Source organism: Sphaerodactylus townsendi, linkage group LG04 (genome assembly GCF_021028975.2).
Source record: "Sphaerodactylus townsendi isolate TG3544 linkage group LG04, MPM_Stown_v2.3, whole genome shotgun sequence".
Taxonomy (NCBI): Eukaryota; Metazoa; Chordata; class Lepidosauria; order Squamata; family Sphaerodactylidae; genus Sphaerodactylus; species Sphaerodactylus townsendi.
Genome location: NC_059428.1, coordinates 35,358,186 through 35,382,401, shown reverse-complemented (window position 1 = coordinate 35,382,401; position 24,216 = coordinate 35,358,186). Strand labels below are relative to the sequence as shown.

General features: G+C 43.1%; 1 protein-coding gene across 1 annotated transcript in view; it reads right to left on the bottom strand.

Moving 5' to 3' along the window:
* Positions 1-19,591, bottom strand: part of ARHGAP31 (Rho GTPase activating protein 31) — a 114,248-nt gene extending 94,657 nt beyond the window's left edge. The window contains exon 1 of the mRNA XM_048494597.1: positions 19,454-19,591. Within this exon, the coding sequence (XP_048350554.1) occupies positions 19,454-19,553 (100 nt within the window). The 5' untranslated portion in view covers positions 19,554-19,591. The remainder of the gene's footprint in view (positions 1-19,453) is intronic.
* Positions 19,592-24,216: the final 4,625 nt, after the last annotated feature.

Below are 24,216 nucleotides of genomic sequence, written 5' to 3'. Positions count from 1 at the left end.
CTCCTCCTTTAGCCACGTAGAAGATGGAGGGGGTGTATTGTGTCATGTAAGGGTGAGGAAAATTGTGCCTGCTAAAATTCTGTTCTCTAGTAATTTAAGGCTGCGGAAGGCCTGTTCTCCTGTGGGCCTCTACCCCCTTTTTCTCTTTAAAAGAAGCCATAAGCAAAGGATAAAATGAGTCACAATGCCACTTTCACAACACACCTTGCATTCAGCTGCAGTGCAGCTCACTCACTGAAGGTCAACCATTTGGACCACTTCATCTATTTCAAGCACCGTAACGTACTTTAAATGCAGTTGGAATCTGTATCTGTAGCTGTGGATTCTTACATGCATTACAAAGCACAGGAAGGCCAAAATGCAATGTTTAAATCAATCTTCCTGTGTGGCTGACTATCCATTGTGACAGAAGGTGATAGATGCATGCTTATTTAAACTGACTTTTTTGTTTAAATGGAGGCCAACAGCAACAGCAAAGCTGAGAAGAGTCTTTAACTTGTTAAAAGTTAGTGGCAACTCCTTTCTCAAGTTTGTCCACTACATGGAGGGATATTTTCTTCACAAAACTGGATTTCCAGAAGGCTACTCACTACGTGCTACTGAGTAGCAGATGAGACTTACAGCATAGTGTGAATAAAAAACAGCATCAGCGTTTCCTACGGGTCTCACATGGGGAGTGCAGAACTCCTACTCAAAAATCCACAAATAATTTTAAAAATTCTTCAACATTCAGTGTTTCTTTCAAGCAGGAACCTTTACATTTCTATTAAAATTTCTTCTGTTAAAAGAAACTTGGTGGCCCACTGATGAGAACCAACTGGATGTTGACTGTATGGAGAATTGTTCACTTGGACAGGCCACCTGTCCATTATATGTTAACATTTGGACTCAGTATCAGAGATTTGGCTAATCTCCTCCTGAACAAGGCTATGTTGTTTCATAAATCCTGCTATTAATGGAGACATAATTGGGGAGGGATACCCCAGGGACTAAAAAGTAATTTGGCTTTTTCCACACAACACAAATGAAACATCTTGCAGAAGCTTTAAAAAAAATTCTGGCTTTTTTTTTGGGGGGGGGGGGGCTGCATTGCATTGAAGAATAAAGTGTGTTCACCTCAAAACCTGCCTCTCCCCGCCCACTGTTAGAGCTTTCACTTCCATTTTGTGAGCAACTCAAGGCCACCATTTTGCCACTTCGGGATTCTTTGTGCTGCACATCTTTTGCTGTCGTTTCCCTCAAAGGTTTCTTCTGCTTGCTGCTCAATCGCCCATCATTTCTGTCTAAAAAGTACATGAATAACGTTAGTTTTCACTGCCGATTCGGCACGTGTCGTTTCCCCTCTCTCTTTTGGTTATGAGCAAGGTGTCTTCAAACCTACAAAGACATGATATGAGAATCGGCAATATGTGCCTATTTCAAGCCTTCATAGCTTCAAAGACACCTCCCTCAGAAACAACAGCAACAAAAAGGAAAAATGACACGTGTGCCGAATCGGCAGTGAAAACTAACTTTATTCATGTACTTTTTAGACAGAAATTGTGGGTGGATGAGCAGCAACCAGAGAAAACCTCCGTGGGAACCTTCTGCAGTTGACAGGTGGCACAGACACTCCTTGGAGCAGCAGAAAATGGTGGGTGTGAACTGTGGAGAAACCGGAAGTGACACCTTTCAATGTGGGTGGTAAAAATAAGATGTTTCCTGCTTTCTGCACAGGAAGCAGAAAACGTCTTCAACCCATTTTGGGGGGAAAGATCGCTAGTTGAGTGTTTTCAAAATAAGTTGGGATGAGCAGCAATAAAATGTCCTGAGGACGTATCGGGGAAAAAGCTGTGGGAAGTTCTTCCCCAAAATGCTTCTTTTAATGTCCTCAATATGTTTTATTTGTGCTGTGCAGAAAAAGCCTTTATCTGTTTGTTTGTTTTTTACAGAAGCATAGGTGAAGAAACAGATAAAATTTTCCTGATCGACTTGATTATTACAGTCCTCTATGGCATGATGGATAATGGTATCTCTAAAGACAATGAGAGCTGCTGAGGTAAGAAGTGAGAGAGAAAGGAAGGGATGGCATGTGGGGGAGGAGGTGAAGATGAATGGAAGTTAACCCAACTCAGCTACAAGGGCAGAATTCCAAGAGCCTCAGGAGGCAGCTGAGACAGCAGCGGGACAGACATTCCCCCCTCCCCTGTTGGTTCTACAGAGAAAGGGTGAATTAGAACGGTTATAATAAAAGGTACTGTAGATTGTGTTGTGTTTGGAGATCTTGCTTTTGGACTAGCACGCCTGCAAACAGCTCTTGGATATAATAAAGCATCTCCAGAGGAGCCTGGGTCTTGTACTAGATTCAATCATGCACAGATCACATTACGGCAGAAAAAAAGGAAACCAAATCTAGTATTAATTAGACAGGGAAGATGCTACAGGCAGCAGGAATTATGTTCTTGAGTCACAGTTGTGCACAAATAAACCAATACATATTAACAACACAAAAATGTAGGAGGGCTGGAGCATCTCCTTGGTAGCAGAAGATCCCAGCTTCCAGTTAAAAGGGTCAGATGGTGAGCGATATAGAAATGATTCCGTACTGGAGACCCTAGAGAGAGGCACTGCCAACGAAAGTAGACAGCACTGACCTTGACAGAACAATGGTCTGACTGAGTATAATACAGTTTCATACAACAAGTGTTTAACGCTCCACCACGTTTACTAAACACACAAGACAAAATTCTGAGAATCAAAATGAAACATAACTGTGTTCAACAATGCCGTTCATCAGCCAGGGTTGAACTCTCCAGTTCTCAAGTTCCTACTTCAGTTTCTTTCATATCTCCCCTACACAAGGAAGTAAATCATCCTTTATTACAGTCACTCGTGAGAATAAAAATTTCAGTTCTTATTTTTGAAAAAGAGATAAGGTCAATAAAATATCACCATCTGTGAAGATGCTGAAGCAGAATTAATAGGAAAAAAGGCTTTCACAGTATCCTATGATCATACCATACAAAGTGGCCTTATGCTGAATCAAACCACTGTTCTATCAAGGTCAGTGTTGCCAATTCTGATGAGTAGCATCTCTGCAGGGTCTCAACATTATAGTTTTACATACTATCCATCACCTGCAGTGCCAGATTTAGATGGCCTTAAACTATTCCACTTGTGAGGCCCCTCCCAATACCTCACCTTCACAACGGGAGGAAGATGGAAGAGTATTTCAAACAAAGTTGAGTAAAGCTGAGGATGATAGCAGGTTTTTAAAATTCTGCAATTCACAATTCCTCCTCTAAAGGACATAAGATGTTATGTGATTGAAATACCGTAGTGATTGAAAAAAGATGCATAACTAAAATGCATACACCTATGACAGTGTCAAAAATATTACACACCTCCTAGATTTCGAGGCCATAGGCTTCAGCCTGCCAAGCCTGTAGGTAAATCTGCTCCTTTCAAGTAGAGATGCCAAGGAATGAACCCATCATTTTCAGCACACAAAGCAAATGCTCTGCCTCTGAACCACAACCTTTCCCCATTAGGCTACCAGTACAGGCATTGATTGCATTGTTCTAGAATTCATTGAAAGAACTCTTCTATTAACAGCGGATGCATACATTATTCTATGCAAAAAGTTCTATTGTAAATAGACCACTCATGTGGTCTGTTATAGAGGTGTAAAATAACATATGAATCACTCTGCGCCTGGACTAGCATTATCATATAGCTTGATCCATAACTTTGTCAAGGTAGCAGCATTCTTGGACTGTTTCCACTAACTAACAAACCCAAGCATTCCATTTGAAATTATCAGAGGGCTCACTTTAATATTTATGTAGGGCCAACTGGGCATTAAGCCACTAGTTCTCAAAAAATGTTACTAGACAAGGTATAATTCAAGTTCTTCTGGTGCCCTAAGCAAGTTCCAACCAGTGATCCAGTCTTGATTTTCAGACTTCACCTATCTCTACTTTTTTGTCCCTAACAAGTGGTCTCACATCTGCTCTTTAGCTCTAGATACTGAATAAAAATGCCCTTTCCAAATGATGTTTGACAATTATAATCAAGAATGATTGGGATACTGAGGGAAGATGATTTTTCAGATTGCCAGCTCTGGGTAGGAAAATGCCTGGAAATGGGGGGCAGCGGGCGGGGTGGTGCCTGGAAGGTTTGGGCATGGGTAGAGGAGAGACATCAGCAAGGTATAATACGATGCAGTCCACCTTCCAAAGTAGCCATTTCCTTCAGGGGAACTATAGTCTGCGCCAGATTAGCATGTCTAATCTGCAAAGGAACTGAGGAGGTGGGCGAGTGGTCAGCTACAGAGGCTGTAAAATTAGTGACCCCTCTGTCCTTTTGTGTCTCCTCTTGTCTGTCCTTAGACTGATACTCTCAGGTCTAATATCCTACTTCTTCTTGGAAGTTAGTTGCAGCAACTCTTCCTAGCTAGCAAGATAGCAGCCTGCTGTCTTCCCTTCTTTTCTATCCCGAATGTACTTCCTAATAATCATTTACCTTTTACCCTTTTAATCTCTGTGTTAGCCACTTCTCTGTGCAGTAAACTCCAACAGTCTGGAGATCAGTTATAAGTCCAAAGGAATCTGGAGGTTGACAGCCTTATTTTGGATACCAATGTACAGTTCAGTGAGCTCAAGTTCTATATTAGCATCAATACAAAGATGAAGCAAACTTAAACGCATGTAAGACTGTTCCCATTATCTAAACCAAATATGAAGATTAAAATTTATGCTATCAACAATTTCCAATGTGTGAGCTTCACATTCTGGAAAAACTTGCTGGTTTTTTGGACCAGATAAGAGTGTTATATCCAGTTAAAAATAGAAAATAAATATTTTAAATTTTCTTCATGCTAAATATCTAAGACATGGCTATTTCATTTATTTGATTTGCATCAGTAAGTACACTTAAAAAAATCATATTGTCAGAAAAAAGACAAAACGTTTGAGACAGAAGTGTGGAAATGAAGGAAGAAAGGGGACCAAACTGTATGACACTAATATGAAGATAAACTGTGGTTACCCAGGAGCAGGTAAAATGACTGAGCCAGGTGTACAGATGAAATCTATATAGATTTTGTTGTTCACAGTTCCATATAGTAATTGAAATCGTGCTATGGTTGCACTTTTAGTCTCATAGCAAACAACGTGGGTTTGATGCGTGTTTCACAACTATAAAGATTTTAGAAACACTTGTATCTGGGTCACACACAAAGACACACACATACATATTCTCTCAGCTATAGCATCAAGTGAAGACTAACATACATCATATTAGTCACCATAGAACCTTCACCTCACTGCCTATCTGGTCAAACATGGTGCTTTTTAGTGGTATCTTAGTGGTACCTGGGAGTGACAGTCATGATCAAATGACAGGTGTGCATCTGCAAACCACCACTTAAATGAAGAGATCAGATTTATTGATCTACAATAGGAAGAAGGTAAGATTTAACAGCAGCTGCTGCCATCTGATGCAACAAAACATGCAAAAAGTTGTATTTGCTGGATTTCTTAAGTCAAAACATCAAACCAAGACCACAAAGTATCCCATTTCTTTTATTTGTGAATCTGCATTCACTCATTTACAATACCGGAGCTGTTTTACATTTGATACATCTTATATGCACCAGAACATCCATTTAGCTTGTCTCTTATGTAAGTAACCCACACACCAAAAAAAAAAAATTAAATGCCTTCTCTTTGAAAAATGTGCCGGCTGTGCAATCTAGTTTTGAGAGTATGCAGCCAATACATGTGACTTTTTTAGCAGCCTGGAAGGGAAAGTTGGATGATACATTCAAACAATACACACACCTCACACAATAATTGCCAAGAAAAATGTAAAACAGGAGGCAGTGTGGTGAAACAGAGAAGTATGCAAAAAAAACAACCACCCTGCAAATAACAAAGCAGAGAGCTGCGATAGCAACACAATCATTCCAAATGCAGACTGTTAGACCACAGCTCCCAGGAAATGAGAAGCAGATTGAGGAAATAAGGAAATCATAATCTCAAACACAAAAGGGCAGTGAGGGAACAACAGTAAACAGATGGATCTGGCTCCCAATGTTATCAGTTGTAAAACATAGCTTTGATTGACAGATCCTGTCAGTTTCTGTTTGCCGGTACAGAGCTAACTCCTCTCTCCTTCTCTCTTGAAAAGCTGCTAGAAAGATTTAAGGGAAACAGTTTTTTCTCTTATTAAAAATTCCCATTCTGTCTTCCAGCACAACATCTAAAAGGCCTCGTTTACCGAATGAGAAACAAAAATATGTTTTCATCTCCAAGTGAATAATATTATCCAGTCCCTTGCCTCTCAGGCACCAAATAGTGCAGACTTGTAAAAGCCACCCCCCTGATCACCTGTGACAAACACCAGTTGCCTCCAGACGAGCAGAAATTGTATTTTTTCCATGTCATTCATATAACACAAATTAATTATATAACGATAAGGTTGGGCTGATCATGATCCATAAACTCTATGAGCCAGTCATTTTTGTGAGCAGACCACAAGTCTGAATTTGCTTTCAAAAGATATTTCCCTTCTGAAAGGGGGCCTCTCCTCTAGACAACCTTGCTCGCAAGGGGCAGCAGCGAAGGTTTGAATCCAACACCTTGCTTCTGCTACCTCCACCATGAAGTGTGTATTCCTTCAATAGCAGGCATTTCTACCTGCACAAGACCAATCTCTGTCAAGGAGCTGAAGAGTGCTTAGCATGAGAGGGATGTGCTTCACAGAGGAAAAGCACCTCTTGAAAGAATGAAGGAAGCACAAGCAGAATTCAGGTAGAGAATCTAAACCAATATTTTTTACTGAAAAACCCTGTTGGCAATGGCAAGTGCACGGGACCAACACAGGCTTGGACCAACACAGTCTTAGCAGAGTTCTGGGCACCTGAACACCTCTATACCAAACCAACATAGTCTTAGACCAACACAGGCTTGGACCAACACAGTCTTAGCAGAGTCCTGGGTACCTGAACACCTCTATACCAAACCAACCCTTGGTCAAGCAAGGTCATTATTGTCAACTTAAACATACAGCAACTCTTCAAGGTCTCAGTCTGAAGTCTCCCTCATCACCTACTACTTGAGCCTTTTTACTGGAGATACCTGGGATGGAACCTGGGACCTTCTACATATTAAGCAGAGGCTCAATCACTGAACCACAGCCTCTGCTCTAAAAAAAAAAACAGAGGGCAATGTTTTGGTGGTATTAATCCAAACAGCCAGTCAGCATGACTGAGGAGATAGGTACCGTTAGGATGAGGAATATTGAGAACCTTGATGCTGGGGGGGAAGAATAAGGACTAATAAAAGGAAACCCTTCTTCACGCAATGTGTGATTGATGTTTGGAATATGCTGCCACAGGAGGTGGTGATGGCCACTAACCTGGATAGCTTTAAAAAGGGCTTGGACAGATTTATGGAGGAGAAGTCGCTCTATGGCTACCAATCTTGATCCTCTTTGATCTGAGATTGCAAATGCCTTAGCAGACCAGGTACTCGGGAGCAGCAGCAGCAGCAGGCCATTGCTTTCACATCCTGCATGCGATCTCCCGAAGGCACCTGGTGGGCCACTGCGAGTAGCAGAGTGCTGGACTAGATGGACTCTGGTCTGATCCAGCAGGCTCTTTCTTATGTTCTTTCTTATGTTCTTGTGTTCAAATGCAACCACCATTTGAACATTTGGGATTGTACTGATTATTTATACCCAAGATGAGCCCCTGAATCAGATCATGTAATGATTTCCTCAACATTCAAATCAGACACCATGTAAAACAGTGTAGCACCAGCTCAGAAACCACAGCATAAATTGCTTGGACTACTATGGGATCATGGGAAGATCAAGCCTTCACAAACAAACTAGCATATATTGGCAACTTAATATTTTAGCCTTGTGTGTCTGCAGGACTATTTCAACTACCAGTGAAGGCAGGAATCCACCAGGATAACGGTCAAATCTAAATTTTACTCCTTTCTGAACACAGTCACTTGCATTTCACACATGGGGAGGTGTAACCAGGATCCACGTTTTAAATGAGCTACAGTACGCATGTTGCTTTTTGCATCTGCTCCAATAGGAAAGTACTGCATATATGTTCCCAGTATGAGTCATCTGATTCCCTTTTCTGATTAAAAACTAGTAGGTAATGTGGGTGTGGGCCATGCAGCCCTCAGAAACTTCTCCCATTGACAACAAATGTTAAGTCAGGCAACCACAAAGAAATATTTAACAGAGACATCTCATAATGCACTATAAAAAGGTGGGGGTTTTTTTCAGATTTAAAGAATGTGGCAAATGCCAGGCAAGAAAATGGCAGGGGAGTCAGTAGCTGTTTGCAAAGGACAGGGACAGAGCCTGCAGGAAAACGGTACAAGACAGTGCTTGCACCATCAGCTTTTTTGCAGCATTGAATGTTCAAACCACACTTAATACTTGCTGAATATTCAACTGCTGACCACAAAAGGAGAACAAACCATGGGCCAAGCCTCTTTACAACCATTTTGCAACAGCATCCCTCCTAGGACAACCTGTGCAGAAATGGCCACAGGCAGAAACTTACATAGTTTGCATATATACCGATCATCACTGCCAAGCACATCTCAAGAGCAGAGTGCAGCCTAAGCAGCAATCTGCATTCAATAATGTGTCATAAATAAGGACTAGCTTGCTTGCACACTACATTTACCTAATAGTGTCATTCTCTCTGAAGTAATATGGGTGGCCTCCACACTGATCAGGAAGACAGAAGAATGAAGCCACCCACAGACATGAGGGCAGAGAAGGATAGCATACATTTAAAAAAAAATTAATAAGAAGAAGTCCCTGTCCCCTCCATGCCATGTCAAGGATTATGCCTGCTCATTGCCCGGCAGGAGGAAGAGAATGATTGATAGTAGAAAACTGTCCTGACTGAGCTTCCCCCAATTAAAATTAACCTGCTCTTTAAACTGAAAAGGGGCAGACCTCTCCAAACAGCTCAACGGGAATGGCAGAAATTGGGGTCAAGGATCCACACCATCAACCCACCTCACTCTACAATACTGTAAGCTTTTTAAACTTACAAACTGTGCTCTTTTCACTGGACAAAGTTGGGGGGCAGGGGGAGGAGAGATTAATTAGGATTGGAAGAAAATCGCTTCCTCTGACCCTAATTAATCCCAGCCCCCAGAACTCTTTAAGCTGCAAGAAGTGCTAAGTACCTAACAGCTTAAAGTATTCAAGAAAGGGGATGGATAGAGAAGGAGGAATTAAGGTCAGGCGATAATGTATCAGATACTGCAGCAGAAGATAAGAGTTTAAACATACCACCAACACCAAAACTCCTCAAAATATTTTGAAGGTAAATGAACAGCAGCCTATTATGCCAGCAACAACTTGGGCACTGTAGTCCTGGTTACACTGCAACAATTCAGTCATAAAACCTTCTACACAGCATGTGCTGTGTATTAACTGGGATCAGAAGAGCTTTTGCTCCTTCAACCTTAGGCTGAGCCCCCAGCTAATTCTTGTGGGACCCCTATTTATATACACCAAATGCGCATTTATCTGCGCGTGAAACCAGCACAACAGACAAATGTATGCACACAAAAAATCAAAATATATACACAGCCATGTAACTAAAGAAGAATATATCACTTTGTCATAAAAGCATACTGCAAATACAGGCATAAGCGTGCAGAGAAACAAAACCACATGATACAGACAAATGAACCCCACATCTGGACTGCAGGTTTCCAGCTTGGCTCAGAGCAGAGCTTCTCCTCAAATCTGACTCCACAGAAGGTATCTCTGTGCATCAGAACAAAGAACACAAATACAAACTCTGCAGCAAACAGCATGAAACTCAACTTCCCTCTCGCAAGGGCCTGATGCCAAGATGTTGATCTCTCTTAAGAAGGGACGGCGGGTGAATGGTCAGAAGCCAGCATTTTCTTTTGTACTACTTATTATCCTCAGCACCACATGCATGGAAATACAAGGCTGCAAGGAACATGCAGCCCCATGCAAAGAAAGAACGTGGGCATCAAAACGTATCGCAGCCTTACATGTGGAGGCTTCGCTGCTGCCAGCGTTCTCCTTGGCACAGTAACAGGGAGAAGAGAATTATGATGACAGATTCCTCACATCCGCCTGCGTACATGTGGGTCTCCCACAGCTTGACTATTCCCATTGTAGAAAACTCTTCTTTAAAGTTTATGTCCAAACTGCAGTCTTCCCCCTGCCAAGATCCGCAGTTACTTGTCTCTCCCTAAATGGTTGCAGAGAATCAATGCGTTGGATCAGCAGTTCTCAACCATTGAACTCCTGAGGATCCTAGTTTTGATTTAAAGTGTTTCAAAGTACCCCCCGCCCCAGTCCTCCCCTACTTCCTTGCCAGTGCATGCCACACATCAGACAGCTCCTTTTAAAAATGCATATAGCACTCTTGACATCCCAGGCTATCGAGGCTTCCATTCTTTTACATCCATCAGACATTTACTACCTGTACACACAGAGTGACATCTATCTCTATGCTGAGATACTTTGCACTGGAAAATAGGGCGGAAACCAGTACAAATATATACTGGAAGTAGTTATGATACATTCAGACAGTATACCCCTAGTGCCAACAGTCAATTGGTGTGGCTAGGGTTGAACTACTGGATTCCAAGACCATGGCCCATTCCGCACGGACCATTAAACTTGGGTTTAGAATTGGGGAAAATCTGGGGGGGGCACTTCGCACAGATCCCAACCCTAGAGCGAGTCTGCCCTATTTCCCCAAAACCGGGTTTTTTTGAGAATCACGCTATTCATGAGTCCTTGGAAAAATCCAGGGTTGAACGGCCGGGCAGGAAGTGCTTTATTCAACTGCACTTTCCTTTTTTTATTACATCTGTGTAGCCATGCAGGTGCAGATGGTCGTATTGTGGTATTATGAGACATCAGCATGGCTGTGGGGGTACATTTGTGCATGCCTGTGTAGCTATGCTTCGGTAGGAGATACATTTTTAAAAATAGACGCGCCTCCGTGCGAAGGTGCAACAGCAACCCACAACGTTTCAGTGGGCTCCAATCACTGCCTGCACAGATGCATGGAAATGCAAAAATAGGAAAGAGGGTTACTTTATCCCCACTGCGACCCACTATACATTTGCTGGGCAGAAGGGGCCCAAGTAGCACATCTCCTGTCTAGTGTTCTGAGGCAGTCTCGTAGCTAAGTCACTACGGGCAGCAATAGTTTCATCATCTACCACCTATAGAAGGGGAAGCTGATTCAATCTCCTTCTCCTGAAGTAGGTATTTTCTGTCCTCATTTCCAAAAAACTAGAGGGCTCCATTTCCACTCTGGAGGATGCTTTGTCGTTAGAAAGGACTGCAATATCCCCCAGACCCCCCCTCCCCCTGCAGTTTGAGAAACACTCGGCCAGAACATGTTCTCAGCCTCTTTATTATTCTTATAATATTTCTATAGAAAAACTGCAAGCAGAAGTTAGCAGGAAACCAGTAGAAGAAAGAATCAGCAAACAAGAAGCGGCAGGCAAGATGGCGGGATTGACCATTCTTCTGTCCACCCCTCCCAATACCCACCCAGTCTCAGACCATTTTCATCCCAACTAGGCTCCCTTTCTGTCTCAAAGTCCACCAAAGTGAAAAGTACCTAGGGAAAAGGATTGTGACAGAGTTAAAAGCAGTGGCATTACCACATCGATGCAGCTGTCTGATGCTTTGCTTGAGAATTGCACTAGGGCTGTCAATCTCCAAGTGGGCCTGAAGATCTTCTAGAAGGTCTCGAGACTAGAAAGATCAATTTCCTTGATAGATTTGATGAGTGGACTCTATGGCAGAGGTGTCCAATTCTGGTGCCCCAGATGTTCATGGACTTTGATCAGTGACAAAGGGAGGGGGAATTGCACCATGAACTGCTTGCACATCCCCTCCCACCCCAAAATGCCCCTGACATGCCACGCCACGCCACACCCGCACCCCTGACACACGACTGCAATGGCAGCACCTGGGGTGAGCCGCCCCATATGTCCCCATTGCAATTACACCTCTGACTACGATTCCCATCAGCCCCTGCGCCTGCTCTGTGGCATTACATCCCACTGAGGCCCTCCCCCTTCACAAACCCTCCCCTTCCCAGAATCTTCCCCAAAATCTCCAGGGATTTCTCTATTCTATTGTTTTCTACTAAGCTTCCACACACACATTCATATTGGTATGGTGCAGAATGAGAAACTGAACTCAAAATGCTTGACTCAAAAGTAAACAAATTATAAAAATAGCCATAATCTGCTACTCCTACTAATGGCTCCCAAAATTCCACTAGCCTTTTCAGAACCTTGTTATTATTTACTTTACAATCTTGTTTGCTTTATAATCCTTATTATTATTTGCTTTACAATCCATTTAAAACCCTAGATCTGTTTCAGCAAGGCAACCACCTAGCTAATTATAAATATGCTGTATTTTCCCGATGTTTGTCTTTCTGGACATTTCATTATAGTGTTTTTCTCAATCTGGATGCTCTGCTGGACCTAAAACTCTGTAGGGTTCGCCCATTCTTGTTTACTTAGCAATAACATCCACTGTGTCTAATAGACTTCTCACTCAAACCAGTGCACACAGGATTGCCAACTTAATATGTTTACTTAGTCATCATTCACTATGAGACCAATCCTAAAGTCTATACAACAGAATCTTCCTCAGGTCTACACAATGGGGCTTGCTCCCAGGAAACTGTTATTACTGTAAAATATATGGTTGCCAACCTCCACATGAGGCCAGGAGATCTCCCAGAATTTCAACTGATTTCCAGACAATGGAGCTCAGTTTCCCTGGAGAAAATGACTACTTTGGAGGGCAGACTCTACAGCATTATATCTGACCTCCCACCCCTTTCTAAGCCCCACCCTCCCTAGCCTCCATTCCTAAAATCTCTAGGAATTTCCATACCTGGAGTTGACAACACTGTCCCGAACCCTGATTTGTGATGATAAGTTAGTGATCATTTTGCTTTGCAGAAGAAACTGTGGACTAGCTCTCATCGAACAACTCTGGAAAAGGTGTGGGGTTTCCAGTGCAAACTGCCTAACAGGGGAATTGTGGCCTAAACAGATAAGTAAACAGTTAACAAACTATCCCGTCCACCAAAAGTAATACAGAAGTTTCTATCTCTTGTGGTTGCTAAATAAAACTTGAAAAAAAGTATCTAGAACCACAAGTGTTGCAGTAAAGCTGAGGAAATTTCCCTTTTTTATTTAAAGAAGAGTGCTGTTGTCATCATAAATTGCTTAACTTCACAGTAAACAAATCCTAACTCCCACCCCCATCCCCCAAGAACTCAGGTAGTTTCAAACGTTATGAGGAAGAGGAGAGAATGGATAACAAGACACTTGTAAATCTCATTTTTATACTTCTGCTATAATGTGCAAAAAGGGAAAGTTGGATATTTTTTTCTGTGGGCGAGATGCATGGGTACCAGATGTTGCATCTGAGCTGTGTAACATCCTTCCTAGCACATTTAGTTCTCTAAGATATTTTTACCACCACCCCTTCCATCACTGAGTCTTCAAAGTGACTTACAATCCACAATAAAGCAAATTCAAAATCCATATAAATTAAAACAATCTATAATGCTTTCAGGACAGCAGAAGCAAGACTGGAAAACAACAAAACAGGATGGGAAAAAGACAACCCATGTTGCTTCGTGACAAAAATTGATTGAGTGACCAGAAGAACAAGAAAAAAGAATATTTGTCTCCCAAATCCTCCCTTTCTACTTCAGATTACTAGTAATGGTTCAATACCAATTGGAAAACTACATCCTAGGTAGAGAGCAGGTATGGGGCAAGTGTATTCAGCAAAGGTGTAGCTCCAAAGGGATGGGGGGATGCGCTATGCACCAGGCACGCGCCCCCGTGGGGGCGTGGTGAGGGCATTCCAGGGCAGGGGTGGATGGGGGTGTGGCAGGGGCGGAGGACGCACCAGTGCACCATGTGCTTTTCCTCCTTGCTACACCTCTGATATTCAGACCTATGTTTGAGGTGCTTTAGATTTCTCTTCAGCTCTCTGGACTATCATAAGGAAAACCTAAGAACATAAGAAAGAACCTGCTGGATCAGACCAGAGTCCATCTAGTCCAGCACTCTGCTACTCACAGTGGCCCACCCAGATACCTTTGGGAGCTCACATGCAGGAGGTGAAAGCAATGGCCTTCTGCTGCTGCTGCTCCCGAGCACCTGGTCTGCTAAGGCATTTGCAATCTCAGATCAAGGAGGGTAGTTTGGGCTGTTCCATGCATGTCTTGCATTATGACTTGTATTAAAGAAATTAATCCCCGAGTCACTGGTACTTTCATGAGAGGAACGCACATAAATCATCAAGAATTTATTTTACTTTCTTCACAGATTCCACAAGTGGCATCTACGTGGCAAGGCAGGGTGGCATAGCTCATATACAGACAGCCTCCACATGTTACCAAGTGCTTCTGAAGAGAGACACAAAAACATAAATGAGAGGGCAGAAGAATGTTAAATAAGGAAAAGTTAAATGGATTAGACACAAACTAAGGGAAAACATACAGAGGGGAGACGCAAACTTCTCCATCAGCCCGCTTCTTCTATGTTCTGCTATAACAGCTTCAGTCAACTGAGCAAAGTCTTCTGACAGCGCCGATTTACAAACAGGAAAAATCAGCAACTGCCCATTCACGTGAATTCTCCATAGTGGCTTCTATATTGTGGAATAGTCTACCTTAGGCTCTTAGGAAGCCCCTCTACCAATAGTTCTGTCATTTTGCAAAATCTACATAAGAGAATTGTTCTGGAGGTCATTCTTGTAGAAGGAGAAAAGCTGCAGTCTTTCCTACAATGTCTTGTTGCCCTAGGTTTACATGCTACACCAACTGTCTTCTTGTCTTAAACAAATATGTTGGCACATGGTTAGGGCCCTGTTCCGTTCTACAGTCCTAGACCGACTGCACTATTTTATCTGACTAGGAACCTTTGCTGTTAGATTCAAATGTCATCATACCTTGTAATCTGCTCACTGATTGCATGGCACTATCATGTTTTATTTACAGACTGAAAGAAAACTTTTTTTCTTATCTCTAATAGGCCTTGCATCCCAATGAGGAAGGCAAATGAATGACGATGATGATGATGATGATGATGATGATGATGATGATGATGATGATGATGATGATGATGATGATGATGATGATGATGATGATGATTTGTAGCAAATGGTTTTCCATTACATGCAAAAATGAGAAAACTAAGATTTTTAGAAACGATTACTTGCTAGTATGTTAACATTGAAATCAAAGTCCAATCATGATTTCCACGTGCATGGAAACTATGACCGTTTGCACACAAAGTCTTTGCTGCATAGTGGAGGGCAGTGTTCGCTGCAGCAAGATTTCTTGTATGGATGTATTTTCTGGAGCTCAATTTTCACTTTCCACTCTCTTTGCAGCAAGAAAAACCACTTATAGCACTTCACCACCAGAGCGGGACAGATTTGCCAGTGGGCACAGCTTTGCCCTGGATCTCTTTGCACATGGTCAGCCTTCCCATGCACTCTCAGCGCTTTGCATGCCTTCCCCCTGACCCCCCCTTCATGCTTCCAGCTCCTTCCTGCTTTTCTAAGTGCACTGATCAAGAAATCGATTGATTTCTCACACGTATAGTGGGGGGGGGTATAACCCCCTTCATCTCCTCCACCAGTAAAGCCTCAGTTTCCAGGTGCTTTGGAACCTTCTCCCTCACCCCCACCCCTCTTTCCTGCTTCTTCAAAGTGCACATATTGAGAGATCAATCTTTCAATACAAAATAACAACAAAGAGGGCTTTTGCAAGTAACAGTACAAGCGGGCATATTTTGGGCTCCATCCCACCTTCCACACTCTGCTTCTGCCCTCCCTGATGGCTAAGAGGGCTTTAAAATCTTTATATTAGGCAAGACTCTTTTTTAAAACAATCATCCCTCTTTTCTTCTCTTACGACAGTGGCAGAGAGTGTGTGTGTCTGGAGGGGAAGGGAGAGGGGAGAGTATCAGCTCTGTGCCATTAAGGATGTTGATGGGTGGAGTTAAGAGGACTGGGAGAAGAACAGACCCAGCTGAGTTCCCCAGATAAACTGCGCTGCAGGCTGTGGACCCCCTCCTCCCATGTAAACAGAGAGATGTGAGCAGAGCCCACTACAAGCCCAGTGTGAGGAACAGGGTCAACATAAGTGTGCCATGTGTAATGGGCCTTCCTGTCATTTGAGCATGACATGACAGCTCAAAGATAACAGCAAACTTTGGTTTGTCAAGAGAGAGGCACAAGGAGAGGAATAAGAGAAAAGGCATAAACCCTATCATTCACATAATGTCTGAACTGAGTGAGTTTGTCAAGTATAAAAATTACACTACTTATATAGCAACATGTAGTGTGGCTCCACGGGGTGGTTTGTGGATGCAAAATTGGGGGGGGGGGCTAAATCACCTCTCTGTGTACTCGGCTTGTAAACAGAAGAGATGGTGGGTATCTGAGAGGCACAAATCTTGCACTGCAAATCATGTTGTTCCACCCAAAACACGGTTTGTGCAGACAGAACTAAACGTCGACATTTCAACTGTTTCAAAGATTTGTTCATTTTTCCTTCATTCGGACCAAGAACAAACCTCTTGTGTTTGTTTTGCTTCTCTCTTTGCTTGAACAGTTTCACCTTCTCCTTTGCTGCAGAAAATGCCCAAGCAGCAGGAGCAAAGGCAACATTTGCTGTTTAATGCCAAGCCAAGAGGAGGTTAAGGCGGGCATCTCAAACAGTTGTGGTTTCCAGGCTGTATGGCCGTGTTCTAGTAGCATTTTCTCCTGACGTTTTGCCTGCATCTGTGGCTGGCATCTTCAGATCCTCTTTCAGAAGAAAATGCTACTAGAACACGACCATACAGCCCAGAAACCACACAACATCCAGTGATTCTGGCCGTGAAAGCCTTAGGGCACAGATTCTTCCTCTCCTTGGCCCTTCACATTTGTCTAGGGGTGACCCAGAGGAAAGAAACCCCAAAGGAAAGAAACCCACAGAGTTCTGCCCACACCACTTCCTGTGGCTCCATCAAATGATTCTTTTTTGTAAGGACCTCTCTTCCAATCACTGAGTTTCTCAGTGGCTTTCCCTGAATCATAAACAAGCTGGAAAGATTGCTGAACAAAACATCTATGCAAGATGGAATAAAGCAAAGGCAGCATGACAGTATTTAACCTAACATAGTCGCTGTTCTGAAAGTTTCTTCTGAACATGAAGCAAAAATGCCCTAGCCCAAATTACTTGTGGAAGCTCACTGATTAAATGTGGTCTCAATGATCCTAAACTGCTTCCTTACAAATGAATAAATTGTCAGTTCTGTCACTGAGAATTCTCCTAGAAGATAAAGTGAACACAGTCATGTTTTCCTACTCAACCACAGGTAAAATAACTCCTCTGCCTCAAAATGTATTGCCTGGCCCCCACACTGGTGGGAATGTTTCAAATAAAGTTACTCACCGATGGCCAATTCCCTGTCGCAATTGATGTAATTTCAGCTCAAACATTTCATTCAGGGAGCTCTGGAAGGTTACGAGTCTTATGCCACTGACATTTGACTCCCCAGTGCCACCTCCACCTGCCCTCACAGCTGCCTAGTGATAATATCCGTACTGTTATTCTACCTGCTTGCATTGCTGCTGAACAAGGGAATAAAATTCTCTCATCTCTTTTGCCGCTCATTATCCTTATGATTAAACCTACACCCTAAGAACTAACTCCCATTCTTTTAATGGCTTCTGGCCTAATTAAAAAAAAATGTTACTAGATCACACAGTTCCAACCAAGGGGACATATCAATCAACATAAAGAAGAAAGTAATTTTTACCCATCCTGATACTCCCAACAAAGCATACCCGATAGACAACTGTTGTGCAAAAAGAAACTATTGAGAAAGTACCCATGCACTGGAGCAGAACAAGGTCCCGTTATACCTCTGATATAGTGAATTTAAAAAGGATTCTTGTTTCTGTTTCTACAGCAGTGCTGAACTAAGAGAAATGTTGCGCAGCTTGTGACCTACAGCCCACCGGGGCTTCGATCTGTTTTTTGTTGCCTGCCTGGGTCTGTGAAACCAGAAGGGTTGTGTCACAAAGACGCAGGGCTGGTGCTTGGCTCAGTAGGCTGCACAGCCTTACTTTTCCAGACCTTCTCCTGGAATTTGTCCTGCTCTACCATTCACACACCTTTCCTGCCCTTGGTGGGAACCCTGCATTTTTGCTGTGGACAATCCAAGGTGGAAAGCTGCACCTCTGAGCAGGATGCATTTAGACACCGCTTGAGATACATTCAACCACACTTGCCGACCTCACACATTTGTCAAACGCATTAAGCTTGCATTATGATTGATTTAGGGGAGGGGGGAATGTGCTTTATGCAATGGCTAGGAGCAGAAGAACAAAACCATGCCCTTTGGCAAGCTACACCAATGTGTAACAGCGAAGACTCTTTTTACTTATATAAGTACACTCCCCTATGGAGGCGTCCATTCCACAGAGGACATTCACAACAGTTTATTGGCTAAAATCCTTTATAATTGTTGCTGAAGCGGCCTGGCCCTGGAAACTCTGAGTCTTAAGAAATCTAATAAATCTGCACTGGGTACATTCTGTCTACGCAGATGGCAACAAGCGAGGAAGAAAGCTTCAGTAATTTCCCATCAATTTTTTTTGTTTCTGAAAGGGGGGGGGATGCCACCACCTCCTCCTTCCCTTCGAAGAAACAGCAGCATGCGTCGTCACTCAGCCCACTGTTAATAAAGCTAGTCTGTTTCTCTCTCCATCTCCAACTATTCCCTTCAAATTGGCGTTGCCACTTCCCACGGTCTGACGCACCATATGCTCATCTGAAGAAATGGATCACAGACGAGGCAGGGTATGGGCTTCTGGTAAGACACACAGGAAGTACTGCTCCCACTTTGTCTGAACTTTCCCCGCTCTTCTCTATTGTTCGAGAAACAGAAAAGAAAATTATGGGGATTTTTGCCTGGGCCCTGGCTGCTTGTTCAGAAAAAACTTCTGAACTTCGATTCCCACTTATTTCAGTGAACGTTCAGGGTTCGGAGTATGGGGGGGGGGAGTGCCCAGTGAGAAGTCTCCTGTGCCCCACCCCAGGGTGTGAAAAGTCTTCATCGTTCTTTCTCTGAATACATCAACAGGGAAACCTTAGTGGGTGTGTATCGAACTTTCCTCTCTCTATCACACAGTAAAACATTTCACTAAACTAGGAAAACTGTCAGTAGGTCCCTTCTGATGAACAAATCAGTAGGCACTGCTTACATGCTTTACAGGACCAGACCCAATAAAATGTGGGCCATTAGTCTTCCCTGCCTAAGAAGATTCATCACTAGACAATGTTAAGAAATAAAGAGGTCGTTTTTATTACCATCTTGTGCAGAGCTCTCCAGATAGTCCGTCAGATCACAGCCAAATACACTCGTGGCTCCTTTCCTCTTGAGTTTCGGCTTTCCTCCCTTGTTCTTCATGAGTTAATTCCAAAAAGAGGTTTGCCCCCCACTTCCTTCCCCCCCACCCCCTTCGTTTTGCTTGGGACAAGTGCAAAGGTCCCCCTTTTTCTTCAGACCCTCGTTGTCCGGGTCCCGTTTCCGGTCAGCCACATCAAAAGTCCAGAAGAACTTCTAGCTGAAAGGATCAACATTAATCCCCACCAGATGTTGAGTTGCTGTGGCTGCTGATGTTGCAGGAGGGAGAGGTCAGGACAATACAGAGATCTCCAGCAGGCAGCAGCAGAGAGTCCATAGCCCAAGTTCAGAGGGGTTCTCTCAAGTTCAGAGGGCTTCTCCTCTGAGGGAGGTGGATGGGGGTGGCCACAAGGGAAATTGGCAACAAGGGCCAGATGTCTTGTTTCCTTGCCGTTGACTTCCAGGAGCCTCCAAATCCAAATCAAGCAGGCAGTCCGATTAAATCAAGCAGGATCCCACCAAATCCTTCAGAGTGCTGTTACTGGACATTTCAAATCTTCCCTTCCATGAACTTGCAAAAGAGAAGAGAAGTAGGGGGGAAGTGACAGAAAAACAAACAAAACAAAACTAGGCAATCACTCTCCCCCCTCCCCCAAGTTTACAAACAAAGTTAGAACAAGGAATGGGTTTTCTACATTAATGCCCTCTCTCGCTCGCTTTCCCCTTTCCCCTGTTTTAACAAATCCTGGGATTATCCAGCTCAGGAAATGCTGGAAGGAAGTTAGCTGGGGAGGGGGCGGAGGATGGACTTTTTTTGGCAGTGGTGTATGTGTGTGTGCATGTGTGTTTAAGAAAAAGTGAGGGCAGGGAGAAGCAGACAGAGGGCTTTCAGAACAGGGAGGGAAGGGGGATGTCCTGCCCGCTCAAAGATAACGGGACAGCCTGAAAGGAAATCATTCCAGTGAGTAGGGGCCCGGAGCAGCTTGGAGCTCTGACGTTTCCTGTTCCACAAATGGCCAGCTCTGGAAAAAAATGCCTAGGGAGGGGCCAGGGAGAAGGAAAAAGCATAACTGGTTTCAATAAATGGCCAAGTCTCCTTCCTTACTGTGACACCTCTCAGCTTTCTGCATAGTTTGCTTCTCTCCCTTTCTGAAAGCAAAATAGCAGGAGAGGGGAGACAGAACTGGTCAAAAAGGAGGAAAGAGTTGTGAAGCTGTAACAGGAGAGGTGAAAGAAGGATGATCCGGCAGCACAGTGCACAAAGGCACATGCACGCGTGCGCGCGCACGCACACACACACACACACACACACACACAAACGTTCTTACAGACCAGAAACAGATGCTCTCTGGTTCTGAATTTGCATTCTGGAATCAAGTCATAGCCCCATCTCTGCAGCTTGGAGGAAAAGTAAAACAAAACACAGCAGAGAAATTCAGCAAGCTCCGAAAGGCAGAGAAGCAGCCACCCACTTTAACCTCATTGTTCTCCAAACTTCTGCCAAATACGAATACTTCATTTTTCTATAACTTCTTTAACTGAGAGGTGGTATTGCCCTTTGCAAGAACAAGATAAATGGAAATGTCTGTTGGAAACCGCTGTTGCTTTCATTTCACATTTGGGAGTAAAGAAGGGCAGGGTTCTACCTTATAATTTGTATCATTTTATTTCCTGTTTGATGAATTTCTATCCCAGCTTCCCCCCCCCCCCCCATAATTAAAAATCAAAACAGACAATGAAGTTAAACTGTACCAAATGCAGAAATTATCACATAAAATACCTGGATACATAAAAGACCTTACTTCTTTTTCACAAACAGATATGACACCTTAAAACAATCTCTCTACAGTCATGAAATAACTCTGCAGGCACATTTCCTTCTCATGCGTATCATTCCTGAGATGTCAGAGAGAACAGTCCTAGCAAGCACTTAGCAAACTAAAAATATTACGCTGCTGTTACCATTAATGTTCTGGGATTTTTCAACAACTGTTTCTACCACCTTCCCTGGGAAACTCAGTCTGCGTCCTGTATTCATTTCAAACTTCTTAAGAGATCACAATGCTGGGTTGTCACATGAGGTCTCGGGCCTTATGACATACAATGTTATGACTGTATGAGACGATAAAACAACATTCTGGTGAGAAGACATGTGTACTGTAACTGATGAGGAATAAGCTTCAAAAGGGTCAGATGTCTGATTCAGACAAAGGACTACTAAGAAGCAGACATTTTTCTGAGCTTTTTTTTTTTAAAAGATAGGAGCCAGCCAGTGATTCAGTTTTGTAGGACAGGCAAATCCATCTTCTCACACAGCTGATGCCTCTTCACAAAGTAAGAAAACTTGAAGCTAGTCCAAAATGAAGCCCTATGTGGACAACAGTTTTGTTTGACTATTACCGGTAGATCTTATTTCACAAGCCTGTTACTATCAAGCATTACCAAAATATCACACAAGCTATACCATACTAAGAACGTTTTTCTGTGACTAAGCACTTTTGAGTAGACTACAGTGGGATTGAGTAGACCTGCCTTAGGACAGCTTTAGTATGTCTTAAGCATATCAGGGCAATCAAAATAACCTCTAACACTAAAAGGGAAACAGACGCTATGGCATGTTTTATGCATATACAATACTCTCATATCAGGTCTACTTGGGTGTTTGGGCTCATCACTGCTTCTCAGCACAACTTACATTTGTGTGGATATATTAAAATAGCAACAGGTAAGTTATCCTGAGATTCTTGGAGGGTACATAAACTTCAAATAAATACCCCTCCTCCATTTTGCATCCTGGATTCTGACTTCTGCCTGGGAGTGTCCACATTGGCAAGAATGGTGAGCTCAAATTGAAAAATGCCGAGTAGCTTCTCCCTTCTACTTATTTTTGTGAAGGAACAGCCTTGTAAGCCTTCCCTGTCCCCTTGGATTGCTCCGCCAGAGATTTTAAACACCCATGGTTTTCCCAAGTTTCTTCTCAGTGCCACCATCTCTTCCTTTCACTCCTGAGAGATGCCAAACCCCAACTTTCATGCCATTTGAGAATATTTCCTGCTAAATAGAGTTAAACATGTATCACACTGTACCTAAGTTCCACCTAGTTTCCATCCCTGCAAGCTTGACTCCTACAACCGGGGTCAACCCCCCATTACATGTCCAAAGCTCCTAAGCTCCACCCCCCTGCCCCCCTCTGGCTGGGCTCCCAGTGGGCAGTCCCTCCTGTCTCCCCCCCCCCCTCAGGGGAGAAGAGACTGCTGTCCCCAGTCTTGGAGAGCTGCTTTTATAAACACTGAGGCCAGGGGCGGGGCTCCGGGGGCGGGTCTTGGGAAGATGGGGTCACAACCCAGGGGCAGGTGGGGTGTGGCCCCACCCCCTGAGCCCCACCTCCTCAACCCATAAAAAATTATCCCTACGTCACTGTCTACAACCTAACACAGAGATGATCTGTTGCAACGTCTTAATTTTGAGCTATCATGCTCCAGTGATCATGAGCTTACCCACTGCCCCCTTTTAACCACACTTCAGACAGCAAGACTGAATAGATGTGGAGTGTTTCCAGAGATGAGGCTTAGAACATTCAAAATATAAAAAAGTTTAATAAGTGAATTAAAAAATACACCTCATATGTTTAAGCATTTAATCTGAGCAAGGGAACGACAAAAAAGCTGGAAACATGCAGTCCCTTTCTGCTATGCTCACTACTTAGTTAAATTATGTTTTAACAGGACAGGCTAGTATTACTTGGAGACAGCCAGTGTAGTGTGGTGGCTAAGAACAGTGGATTCTAATCTGGAGAACCAGGTTTAATTTCCCACTCCTCAACATGAAGCCTGCTGTGTGACCTTCAGCCAGTCACAGGAGTCATGGGAATTTATCATCTGCCTTGAGGACTCCATTTCATCATTTTGGTTTTCCTGCTTCAAGTACAAGAGAATACATTCTAGAAATGTGGCTGTTTTCCTCTCTGCCTCTTTTGGGTGTGACATTGGACTGGGCGTAGGGTAGTAAACCACTATTTTGCTTCAGTCAGAATTCATTATCACATCAAAGAGCTTAAGTGCTCTGTGCCTGCAGCTTGATGGCTCTTCTCCAACCCTTTCCTTTTTGCCAGCTGGTTTCCTGAGCTCACACAGAAAGTCACCACAATAACACTGGGATGAATTCTAGGATGGAGGGTATTTCTCCACAATTTTTATACATTCACTAAAGCACACCCAGTAGACAAAAAAATATACTACAGTCTGATGTGGCTGCAATATTTTCCAGTTACCAATCTAGTTACCAATCATGTACCAACTAAGACTCAGCTACCTGGGACCAAACCAGAGAAGAATCTTATACCAATGAAAACACTATTTTGTGTTATGACAAAAGAAATCACATTCTTCACTCTGAAACGACTGCTATATTAGCAACAGAAAAAAGGGGGAAAATCCTTGCTAGAAGACTACAGAACAATATAATTACTTTAAAAAGATTAATTTATCCTATTCCATGCAGAAGGCTTTTTGTGCTAAATAAATTTCAGATATGAGTTCATCTTCACAATTATGAGCTTTAGAAACTTGTTTGTTTTGTTAAAAATCCTGACTACCACAATTCTAAGACAACTATCACATTTCAAATGAGAAACTACACTGTGGTTAATAGCCCAGTCACAAATATGAACGCTCTCTGTCCATTTGAAATAGATTTCTGTAAAATTGATGGATATCCTGTCCAAACT